Source organism: Pelodiscus sinensis, chromosome 5 (assembly GCF_049634645.1).
Source record: "Pelodiscus sinensis isolate JC-2024 chromosome 5, ASM4963464v1, whole genome shotgun sequence".
NCBI lineage: Eukaryota > Metazoa > Chordata > Testudines > Trionychidae > Pelodiscus > Pelodiscus sinensis.
The window spans coordinates 75,253,018-75,265,885 of NC_134715.1; the positions used below are offsets into that span (position 1 = coordinate 75,253,018).

Below are 12,868 nucleotides of genomic sequence, written 5' to 3' on the forward strand. Positions count from 1 at the left end.
ACTCATATTTAATAATAGAACTGCGCTTTATAAAGAGAACTGGAAAGTGGCCTCCAAGGGTACGTCTAGACAGCGGTGGTATTTTGGGATACTTCCAGTATCTCTAAATAGCTATTCCGTGTCTGTTGGACAAGTCAGTTATTTTGAAATAGCTTTCAAAATAATGGGTGAGCTATTCTGACATCCCTGTAAACCTCGTTCCATGAGGATTAAAGGACACTTAGAAAAACCTCTCTATTTTGAAATAAGCTATTTTGAGCTAAGGGTGCAGTATAGATGTACCCCAAGAGAGACAAGAGGTTAAGGATAGTATCAGAATGAATACTCACTCTCAGAATGACACTCACTCTCATGCTCTTGTTGGAAATAAAGTTAAGTCATTAGAAAGCTGCTTGTCAGCCAGGAAGAGCTTAAACTTTCTGTTAGATCAAATGTATGGATGTAAGCAACTAGTCGACTGTCCTATAAGCATAAGCTTATCGGATAGTCAACTAGTGATGCAGCTAGTTGCTGCCCCTCCCCCATTCTTGATGCCTCTATCAGAGAGAGGCAGCAAGTGAGGGGGGGAGCAGAAGCCAGTGCTGGTTCATTAAAAGCTGGTTCCCTCCAGCACTGTCTCTGCAGGGGGCAAGGGAGGGAGAGGCACAGTGGGAAATGGCAGGAGCAGAGACTGAAGCAGTCTCCACTCATGCGGGTTCTGCTGCAGTTCTGCTTTTGAAATGTACAAGAGTCCCAGGCTCTTGTAAATTTCAGAGGTTCAGGCACTACAGGGACAGTCTCCCACTGGCCCAGTGCTCCCTGCGGGGCTTCCTCTTTGGAACTGTAGCAAGAGCCCGGTAGTGTTCTTGCTACAGTTCAAAGGCAGAGGCGCCCTTATCGACTAATCAAATAGTCGATGGAAATCCCATCAATTATTTGATTAGTTAATTAAACTAAATTTAACATCTCTAGTCAAATGTACTAAACCTTTCTGAGCCTGAGTTGGCGTGTGTGACACTTTGTAAGATGGGCAGTGATGTGCGTTTCAAAAGAGAAATCCCAAGAATTTCAGGAAATTTTGGAGAGATTTGTGGACTCTGGTCTTATTTTCTATCATTACCTCTCTGTGTATTCATTTCTTCCTGCAACTAATTTCTCACATGGATTATCTGTTTTGCAGTCTGTTAGGTAGGTGTTATTGGTAGTGGCTGATGTTGTTCGCGGCACCAAAGGTATGCTCAGTATTGTACAAAACACGGGAAGGAAAAAATGTCCCTTTCTCAAGAAGCTTATAATTGAAGGCTCTGATCATGGAATGGGCTCTGCACCTACTTCAGGAATCAGTAATGTAGTCCAAACAATAGTAAGCAGACAGGATCATAATATACATGAAGTACATATGATGAATAGAAGGCTGATTCTTTATAGAGAAGTGAGTGTTTCATTTTGTTCCTCGTTTCTCCCTATTAATATTTGAATGCTGTTGGGGAGAGGTTAACGCTGAAAAAGAGATTTGAACATGAAGAGGAAGGTTTCTGTTGAACAAGGAGGGAGTTCAAAGCATAGGTGTGGAAGTAGGCTTAAAGATGGAGGAGGAATAAGAGACAAAAGGACTGTCAGGCAGGAAGGTCAGAGAGGAGCATGGGCATTGGGAGAGGGTGTAAGATGAAACAAGTGCAGAAATGTGTGGGGGCTGTGGGGTCAGTATAAAGTCTTGGAGAGGACAAGGAACACAAAGAATACAATACTTTAATACAAGTAGAGCTCTGTTGGTTACAGCACTCATGCTTCATCATGTAGATCACATTCTTTTGGGACAGCACACCTAAGGCTGTCTCTGTACTACAAATCTTACAATGGCACAGCTATACTGCTGGAGCTGCGCTGCTGTAAGGTCCTCTGTGTAGCCATTCTATGGCAGCTAGAGTGAGCTCTCCCATCAGCATAAATAAGCCACCCCTTAAATTGTGACAATACTAGTGTTGGGAGAGTGTCTCCCACTTGACATTGTGCTGTCCATACCAGCACTTTTTCTGTACTTAATGATACCAGATCTTAAGACTGAATATTGTCTGTCATGGACTTCTGGAAAATGTAATTATGAAACTTAAATGCCAGTGTAGCAGAAGAAGGTAGGAAATATTTGCCAGGGTTTTGATTTTCACATAACAATTGTTTGGAAAAATAAAAGTGCAGATTGCACCCTGCACACTAGCCAAGTATGGCGGTCAGAAGTGTAGTAAGTGATCTCTCTCCATGGGTCATCACCTTGTAGTAGTGGAGAGGCTTGCATGTTCCAATGACCCGTGAGAGTGATGCTGCCTGGAGTCATGTACTCCCTTAGGGTCACCCATGGCAGAACAGACGAGGGCGAGGTTCCAGACAAAGTGTGATCTAAGAAGTCATAGAATCATAGAGTGGAATCATGGAGATTCCACCACCTCCCTAAGTAACCCATTCCAGTGCTTCACCACTGTCCTAGTGAAATAGTTTTTCCTAATATCCCAGCCTAGATCTCTCCCATTGTAATGTGAGACCATTGCTCCTTGTTCTGCCATCTATTACTACTGTGAACAGCCTCTCTCCATCCACTTTGGAACCTCTCTTCAGTAAGTTGAAGGCTTCTATCAAATCTTCCCTCACTCTTCTGCAGACTAAACAAACCCAAATCCTTCAGTCTCTCCTCATAGGTCATGCGCTCCAGCCCCCTAATCATTTTGGTCACCCTCCACTGGACCCTCTCCAATGCATCCACATCCTTTCTATTTTGGGTGGGCCAGAACAGGACACAATACTCCAGATGTGTCCTCACCAGAGCCGAATAAAGGGGAATAATGACTTCTCTGGATCTTCTGGCAATGCTCCTCCTAATGCTCCCTAATATGCCATTAGCTCTCTTGGCTATAAGGGCACACTGTTGACTCATATCCAGCTTCTCATCCACTGTAATACTCAGGTCCTTTTCTGCAGAACTGCTACTTAGCCAGTCGGTCCCCAGCCTGTAACAATGCTTGGGATTCTTCTGTCCCAAGTACAGGACTCTACGCTTGTCCTTGTTGAACCTCATCAGATTTCTTGTGGCCCAATCCCCTAATCTGTCCAGGTCACTCTGGACCCTATCCATGCCCTCCAGTGTATTTACTTCTTGTCCTAGCTTAGTGTCATCTGTGAACTTGCTGAGGGCGCAATCCATCCCCTCGTCCAGGTCATTAATAAAGATGTTGAACAAAACCGGTCCTAGAACCAATCTTTGGGGCACTCCACTGGAAACCGACTGCCAACCTGACATTGAGCTGTGGATCACTACCCTTTGGGCCTGACAGTCTAGCCAGCTTTCTATCCATCTTATAGTCCATTTATCCAATCCATATTCCCTTAACTTACTGGCAAGAATATTGTGGGAGACTGTATCAAAAGCTTAGCTAAAGTCAAGGTATATCACATCCACTGACTTTCCCATATCCATAGAGCCAGTTACTTCATCATAGAAGGTAATCAGATTGGTCAGGCATGTCTTGCCCTTTGTGAATCCATATTGACTATTCCTGATCACTTTCCCCTCTTCCAAGTGCTTCAAAATGGATTCCTTGAGGATCCCCTCCATGATTTTTCGAGTGACTGAGGTAAGTCTGGACCAGTCTGTAGTTCCCTGGATCATCCTTCTCTTTTTCAAAAAGATGGGCACTACATTTGCCTATTTCGAATCATCCGGGATCTCCCCCGATTTCCACAGGTTTTCAAAGATAATGGCCAAAGGTTCAGCAATGACATTTGCCAACTCCCTCAGTACTCTCGGATGCATTAAATCCGGGCCCATGGATTTGTGTATGTTTAGCTTTTCTAAATAGTTCCCAACTTCTTTCCCTACCAAAGGCTGTCCACCTCCTTCCCATACTGCGTTGCCTAGTGCATTTGTCTGAGAGCTGATCTTGTCCATGAAGACAAAAGCAAGGAAAGAATAGAAAGTCATCAACGGCAGAGCAGATGGGGATAACTGCAGCATGGAGATGAAGCTGAAACTGTTGTGTAATGTTACAGTGGCTGTTGAAGGTGGATGAAGGCTGCAGCAGATAGGGAATCTCCAGTCATCGTGATGTCTATGCCATTGGTTTCAAGCCCTCTATCTGTCGAAGACAGTGTGGTGACTGTTGTGACCAGTCTCCCCACTTTAAAAGAAGTCCTGCACAGGCATCTTTCAGTTTTTGGGAAAACTACACCTGCACAAGTCAAAAGTCCGGTGGCGATCAGAAAGTGGGTGACAGGAACACGACATTGAGAGACGGAAGTTCCTAGTCACAGACCGACACACAGGTGGTAGGTGTATGATTCAGTCATCTTGCTCAAGGACTGAGGTAAGTCGAACATCTTGGCAACTGCACCCATGATTGAACAGTTCTCTTCAGGACCCACTCTGCTCACCCCACATCGTGAAGGGGCTGGAAAAAGTGCCCTAAAAATTGTTTTGCCTTTTTTTCCTGTTGGCTGGAGATAGTCGCATCCAGAAGGATCCTCACCCCAGTGGTCGAAAATGTAAGAAACTTTTCACCTTTGGAACCTGAAACGTACAAGGTACAGCTATCATTACTCATGAATTAAATTGGTTTAACATCGATATTGCTGCCTTTTCTGAAACTAGAAGAGCTGATGAAAGACAGTGAGGGAAGAAAAAGGTGGAAATCTTTGGATGAACCTTGATTGTATGGAGTAGGCTTTGCTATAAGGAACAAGCTCGTAAGGTGCCTCTCCGAGCTGCCAGTTAGCATCAATGAGTGGCTTATGGCACTCTGATTGAGGCTCATAAAAAACCAATAGGTAACTATTGTGAGGCCTGTGCGCCAACAATAGACACCGATGAGGATGTAAAGAAAGATTTCTCCACTCAGATGGAAACCATTTTATCAGAGACCCCTAAAGAAGATAAGATCATTCTTCTGGGAGATTTCAATGCATGTGTTGGACAAGACTCAGACATGCGGAAGGGAACAATCAGGAAAGAAGGAATTGGTAAGAGCAACTCAAATGGAATCCTGCTCCTGATCAAGTGTGCTGAACAGGAACTTATCATCATGAACACCCTTTTTTCAACAAAAGGACAAGTTCAAAACATGTTGGAGACACCAACGTTCAAAGCACTGGCATCTTCTCGACTAAGTCATAGTTCGTGCTCAAGATCACAGTGACGTACTTCTCACAAGAACAATGCCAAGTGCCAATGACTGCTGGACTGATCTCATTCAATCCACAATGAAAATTATGTTTGCCCTCAAAAGGAGGTTACAAAGGAAGCAGATCAGGCACAAGCTGAAGGTTCAAGATCTGAAGGACCCCATTAAGTGTGACCACTTATAAGTAGTCTTAGAATAAAAGTTTCCATTGAAATTTCTGGAAGAAATTGAGGAACATTGGAGCCAGCTGAAAGTAGCTATCATCAATACCTGTGAGGAAACGATAGGCTACCACACCAGAAAGCATCAAAACTGGTTTGATGAGAATGATGTTGAAATTGAGCAACTCCTCAATGAGAAGAGAATGGAATTTTGCGCTTGGCAGAATGATATAAATTTCAATACAAAGAGAGAAGCCCATGCTAAGGCGAGAACGGAAGTCCAACGTAAAACCCGAGAACTCCAGAACAACGCTAGTGGACACCCATAATACATGTGGCTTTTTTTGTGCCATTAAGGCTGTTAACAGCCAGCTTGTCATGGCATGAACCCCCTTCAATCTAAGGATGGAACCACACTTTTGAAAGATGACAAAGCCACCAAAAAGAACATTTTGAAGATCTTTTTTAATCATAACTCCATGGTTACAGATGAAGTTCTTGAGCAAATACCCCAACAACCTTCTGGGAATGAGCTCGAAGATCCTCCCAGTTTGCATGAGGTAGGTATACAATGCCCTCAACCAGATGAAGAACAACAAGGCAGCAGGTCCAGATGGGATCCCTTCTAAAATCTTTAAAGATGATAGACCAGAGTTAATTTGGCAGTTTAGCCTGCTAATCCTTAAAAGTTGGATAAAGGAGGAGATATCCATCACTTCACTGGATATCTTGATTGTTACCTCCTTATAGGAAATAAAGTGGACAGTGGAAACCATCGTGGTATCTCTCTTCTTGCTGCTGCAGGCAAAGTTCTGGCACAGGTCATTACAAACCTGTCTTCTGCACAGTCAGAAGAAATTTTACCAGTCACAGAGTAGCTTCTGAACATGTTGTAGAACTGCAGATGTGATCATCATTGCACGGCAGCTGCAAAAAAAGTGTGAGGAACAAAACCGATCACTGTACATGGCTTTTATTGATCTAACTAAAGCCTTTGACTCAGTGAATCACCATGCCCTTTGGACTATACTTTCAAAGATTGGATGTCCTGATAAATACATCAGTGTCCTAAAGTTGCTTCAAGATAACATGAAAGCAACTGTTCTGAGCAGCACTGTCTCCCAGAGTGAACCTTTCAAAGTACAAACAAGGCTGTATCATCTTCCCAACCATGTTCACGGTCTTTGTTGCCATCATTTTTTACCTAATTTCTGGGAAGCTCCCAGTTGGCATTGAAATCAGTTACAGAATAGATGGAAAGCTGTTTAGGCTCAAGAGGCTGAAAGCTAGGAGTAAGATTTCCACCACATCTATTGTGGGACTTCAGCAAGCTGATGACAATGCAGTTTTTACCAATTTTGAGAGAGATCTTAAAACTATCTTGAATGTGTTTGCTGATGCTTACACATGTGTTGATCTCACCTCAACATCAAGACCAAAGTGCTCCATCAGCTGCCTTCTCCATATGAGGTACCATATGCCCCATCTTTTAAAATCAATGGAGAGGCACTGGAGAATGACAGTCATTTTCTCTACCTTGGAAGTTATTTTTCATCCAAGGCAGATATTGATGTAGAAATCCAACATCATTTGAGCTGGGCCAGTGCAGCCTTTGCTTGTTTACAGCACAGGGTTTTTGAAGATCACAACATTCAAACAGACACCAAACTTCTTATTTATTAAGCCAGCATTCTCCCAAATATTCTCCCAACATTCTCCCAGACTATTGTATGGGTCTGAAACCTGGACAATCTACAAACATCACTTGGAAGTCGTTGAGAGGTATCCCCAACGTTGCCTCCGCAAAATCTTGGAGACCAAATGGGAAGACAGGCGCACTAACCAACTGCTCTGGACTGGTCACGTTGTTTGGATGCCAGATCATTACCTCTCAAAATGGTTCCTGTTTTCTCATCTGAAAGAAGGATACTGTAACGTGGGAGAACAATGGAAGTGTCATAAGGACTTGCTAAAGGATAACTTACAGAAATGCAGCATTGATGTTGATACTTGGGAGACACTTGCCCAGGATTGCTCAAATAGAGAAAAGTCCTATGCAATGAAGTTCCAGCATTTTGAATTTGCCCACTGACAAGCTGAGGAGAAGAGGTGCAGGAGGAAGGGGAAACTGGCTTCAAGACATGGTCAACAGCCTCCTGCTGTACCTGGAAACATCTTTTCTCGTTGTGGCTCAAGGATCGGCTTTACCAGCCACCGGAGGATCCCAACACCCATGGAAGATGATCATATTCAGCAAGTGCAGTTTATAAGACTCAACAGTTTCGTGTGGGTGTCACTGCCACAATGACATCTCTGGTGTATTTAGTAATTATTACTTGCATTAAAGGAATGCTGTCCTGTAGCTGGCCTCCAGAGTTTGGTTTAGTTTATTTGAGAAGTTTTTTCTGTGACCTTTAAAAAATTTCCAACAGAGATTTTTGTTTCTATTGACAGACATTTTTGGATGGTTGTGACGTAGTGGGGGTACCTGGCTGGTTTCTATGCTGCTGGCTCTGGGGTAACCCCCACTGGCTGCCGTGGGTACCACGACCCAGCAAAACAGGATGAGTCACTATGCAAACCAGTATGGCCAGACACCCACAATGGAGAGGAACAAAGGAAGGTGGAATGCTGCCCTGGCTGGGGGGCAGGGCTGGAAGAGAGTTAGTTAGTTGCTGTCTGGGAGCATGGAGGAGACAGCCTAGGGAAAGGGGCTGGAGTTTAGGGGCCCAGTCTCCCCCCATCTCAAGGGGGCCTGAGGCATCCTAGCCCAGCTCTGTGACCAGATGACATCTGTGCTGTGCTGTAACCTGGAGAGGCAATAAACTTCCTCTATTCCACCGGCTGGTGCAGTCTGTTTGTGCCATTTCGGGGTGCAGGAGACGGGGGACCCCCAATGCGCCATCACAATGGTGCATCCCAATTTCTCTGCATACGAAGTTGCAATATTTGGGTAAAAAAAATAGGAATGCTCTTTGAATCCACATTGGACTGAGTTGTTTTTTGTGTTTTAGTTTTTGTCAGAGTAGGAAAAATGTTCTTAAATGTTCATCCTAAATAAAGATTGTTGGGATGTATGCATTTGTAACCAAAACAGATCAGTCTTGAGAGAGTCTGAGAATCTAGAAATCAGTTTGTTTGACACTTCTGTTCTTGTTTCCAGCCTGAGTGAAATACACAAAGCACACAAAAAACTTAAATAGACAAGCAAGCACCTTAAGAACATAAGAACGGCCATACTGGGTCAGACCAAAGGTCCATCTAGCCCAGTATCCTGTCTACCGACAGTGGCCAGCACCAGGTACCCCAGAGAGGGTTGACCGAAGACAATGATCAAGCTATTTGTCTCCTGCCATCCCTCTCCAGCCTCTGACAAACAGAGGCCAAGGACACCATTTTATCCCCTAATAGCCTTTTATGGACCTAACCTCCATGAATTTATCCAGCTTCTCTTTAAACTCTATTATAGTCCTAACCTTAATTTCATAAAACATAAGAATTCTTGAGGTGAAAAGGAACCATTTCTCTTCTGATTCTATTGAAATGGAACAGGCTGAGAACTTTTGGGAACGATCAAGTGAAAATATCGTAATGGGGGGGAAGGGGAAAGGATTGGCTGTCCAAGATAGTTACCCTGAATACTTAACAAGCAAAAAATAATTCACATTTTAAAATTCTCTCGGGTTTAGTAAGTCCAGTGTCAACGCTACTAAGAAAATGTGTTTTAATCTGACATTGTCCCTTTAACACAAAGGTAGATTGCCTGCAGACATCAAGAGGATAATGGAATGCCTTTGTTTTTGATAAGTTGCTAAATAGTAGCACACATACCGATTTACCTTTTTTGCGTGTCTAATGTAGAGTCTGCATTAATTGTTGGAAACCATGTTTTACAGTGTTTAAAAAGAGGAATTTTCTAATTCGTGCTTTGATTTCACACAAAAGGTTAAGAAGCTAAAGAGAGAACTCTTTCACATGAAGCAAGAACTACTCTACAAAGAACAGGGCTTTGAAACATTGCAACAGTAAGTATGAGAAAATATTTGAAATTGACTTCAATAATTCAATCTACAAGTTAGGACTAAACCAAATATAATTGTAATTGCATAGATTTACAGTGAAAAGACTAACAATAAAAAAATGGCCCAGAAGAAGCCACCAAAAAGCCAGTTGTTTCCACAGTGCTAAAGCTTTTTTTTTTTTTTTTTTTTTTTTTTTTAAATCTCGCTCCAGGGAATCAATAGAAACCACAAACCTGCTTTGGGGGTAAAATAGCAGTAAAATGAGTTTCATCTCGTTCTGTGGAATGGGAGTGTTATGTGTTTTGGAAAAGGCAGGAAAGAGGCTTTGTTGCAAGTTCTACAAGAAGTATAATTTGATCCCTTCTTCCCCCTCAGCTGAGAGAAAAGTATGCTACTATGAGGCATAAATGATGCACAGCAGAGAAAAGCTTGAAATGAGTTGCAGTTTTGAACATTAAGGGAGATCTTACTTTTTTAAACCAATCACACTCAAGCCTTGCTTCATGAATCTTTTCAGGCTTGATCTATATCTGTGGTTCCCAACATTTTTGGGATGGGCAAACTCATTCACAAACTTTTGGTGGCCTGGTAACATGTAAAATGTATTTTTGCATATTCATTATGCAAATAAAATGTTACCAGTCTACCAAAAGCCCCCATCTCCAGAGTCCCCCAGTGCCAGCCCTAACCCTTAGAGCCCCCCACCCCTCCACAGACAGGTAAACAGATGCACATTTCTAAGATTTATAGTAAGGGTGGAAGACTGGACTCAATGACCTCTTGAGGTTCCTTCCAGTTCTAGAGTTCTATGATTCCGTGATCTGCACAGACTATGAATTCATATTCTTATGAGCGAGAACAGCTGAATTTTTATAGGAACTCTCTAAATACTAAAAGTGGAAATTTATAGGAGGATTCAGTTTCTTGGGAATCCTGTACCAGTCTTGGCCATAACACACTTATATACTTTGACAGACCGACCCAATTACAAGTTTCAAATTTCTTTTTACTGAGTAAATATTCAAAGATGAATCATTACAGCACAACTGTTGCAACTCACTACAGGTTGGACATTTCTTATCCAGCACCCTCGGGACTGGTCCAGTGAATTTGCCTGAGTAGAGAAGGTTCCCTGAGACAGCCCCCAGCCACCAACTCTGCCAGCTCTGGGTGGACGGGGGAGGGGGCGGAGCAGGAGGACTATCTCCAGTCCCTGCTGGGCTGCCTGCTGGCTTGCTGGCCCTACAGCTTCTGCCCCGGCCAGACTGCCTGCTGTGCTCCAGTAGCCCCCACTTCTGTAGGCTGTCACAGGCTCTGGCCTTTCACTGCTGTGGGCTGCCAAGAACAGGCTATGGCCTGGCTGGGCTGCCAGGGGCTACAGTGGACTCAGGCTCTGGTACCAGCCCCTGCAGCAGCCCGTGGACTCTGGCCCCTCTTCTGCAGGCTGTCCAGCCAGCCCCAACCACAGTGTCACTGCCAAGGGCTTGGGCTTCTGCCCCATGGCAGCCCACAGGCTCTGGCCCTGTTTCCTCAGGCCATTCAGGACTTGGCCCCAGGCCGTGCTTCCACAGATTGTTGCCAGCCCAATCCTGTGCTGCCGGAGGCTCCAGCCCCACTGCTGCTGGGGGCTGCCCCAGCCCTGTCCCGCTGCTTCAGCCCAGCCCTTTCTGGACTGCCCTCCTGCCACTAGGCTACCAAGGTTCTCTGATCCAGGAACATCCATGTTCCTGCTAGATGTTCCATAGTTAATGAGGTCAGTCTAGTTATTCATTATTTTCCTCTATATTGAAGAATGTTATTCAGGGTCTAAACCCTAAAATATATATTTTTTATACCTTTTAAAATAAATACAAGAATTGGGACTTGTGCTTTCATGTAGGCTCATCCTGAGTGTTATATTTGCAATAAGATAAAACGTTCAGTTGCATATAATCAGTTGTTTCAATGTTCACAATACTGAGCACATACACAATTGCAGATAAGAAAAACTGCTTTTAGGTATGCATTGTGTCTTTGGCTCAATGATGTCCTCATAGAGACATTGGACCTCCAAGTCTACAATTCTTCCTCTGTGGTGTTTTCCCAGCCCTAGTTCCAGTGACTTCTGTAAAATTACAGGAAACTGCAGTGAGAACTAACCTACAGATTCAGCTTAGGTTATTGCTAGGGATGTAAAATTTCGATTAATTGGCTAATCGACTAGTCAATGCTATTCGATAGGGAACCTCCGCCTTTGAAGTGTAGCAACAGTCCTAGGGGTGTTGCTTCACTTCAAAGGGGAAAGTGCTGCGGGGAGCATGATAACAGGGGAATCAAGCAGCCTCCTGCTGGCCTCGTGCTCCCTGCAACATTTCAGAGTGGCAGAGTCCCCAGCAGGCTCCAGGTGGCACTGCCGCTTTGAAACACTTTGGGGAGCCTGGTGTCATACTCCACTTTGAAGCATCCCTTCCTACTCCCCTCCCCTCACTGCCTCTTTCTGAAAGAGGCAGCAATGGGGGGGAGGGGAGCGACTAGTCAACTAGCCTGTCGACTGTCTGATAAGCATTTGCTTATTGGATAGTTGACTAGACATTCACATCCCTAGTTACTGCTGACAGCTCTATCTTCTCCCTGCAGAATTGGGCTGGATCCAGCTGGTTTTCAAAATGTCTGCTTGTTTTACCTCACTAGAACTCACTATTGGTTGGCGAGAAGCTTCTAGCTCAGGGTTGGGCAAAAGGGCCTCCACAGGCCAGGTCCAGCCCACGAAGCAGGTTGATCCGGCCCGCAGAGGCCCTGCTGCTCCCCTGCCCCCAGGCCAGTTAGGGGCTGGAGGAAGCACACAAAGTTTCCTCCACCCTGCCAGGAGGACGCAGCACTTTGCACGCTCCCAGGGCCTGATTGGCCTGGGGGTGGGAGCACGGGAAGTCTCTTCCCACTGCTAGTGGCATGGGTGCTTAGTGGGAAGGGGGAGGGCTCCCCCACCCCCAGACCAGTCATGATTTGAGGGTGGGAAAGCCAGAAGCATCCTGGCCCTGCCCCTTCCTTTTGAGGCCCTGCCCCTTCCAGTGAGGGCCAGGGGCACTATACAAACTTTTGAAGTGGCCACCGGCAAAAAATTATTGCCCACCCCTGTTCTAGCTCAAGGTGTTTGTGCACACATGCAGGAATGTCTGCTCCTATGAATAAAGCCTTGCTCAGCAACTTCAACATAGCTACTCAGCAGATTAACTTCTTGCACTCCCTCTAGTGCAGTGGTCCTCAACACGGTGCACGCAGGCGCCATGGCACCCGCGGGGGCATTTGTGCGCATTTAGCTGGCCTGGCCCCGGGCATGTGGCGCATGCATGGTGCCGGAGCTGGCCCCGGGCGCGTGGCACATGGTGAGCACCGGCCCTGGGAGTGCCGCGAATTGGCTGCCCGCACTCTGGGCACGCGACGCATGGGGGGGGGGGTGCCGGCCCCGGGCGCGCGGTGCATGGGGGGGCCCTGCCCCCGGGTGCGCAAGTGTCCCTGCCCTCTGGCACCCGGCAGGCGGCCTCAAATGGTTGGGGACCACTGC

At 45.3% G+C, this 12,868-nt stretch overlaps 1 protein-coding gene across 1 annotated transcript in view; it reads left to right on the plus strand.

Moving 5' to 3' along the window:
- Positions 1–12,868, plus strand: part of WWC2 (WW and C2 domain containing 2) — a 181,954-nt gene that overhangs the window by 99,404 nt on the left and 69,682 nt on the right. The window contains exon 5 of the mRNA XM_006130157.2: positions 9,251–9,330. Within this exon, the coding sequence (XP_006130219.2) occupies positions 9,251–9,330 (80 nt within the window). The remainder of the gene's footprint in view (positions 1–9,250; positions 9,331–12,868) is intronic.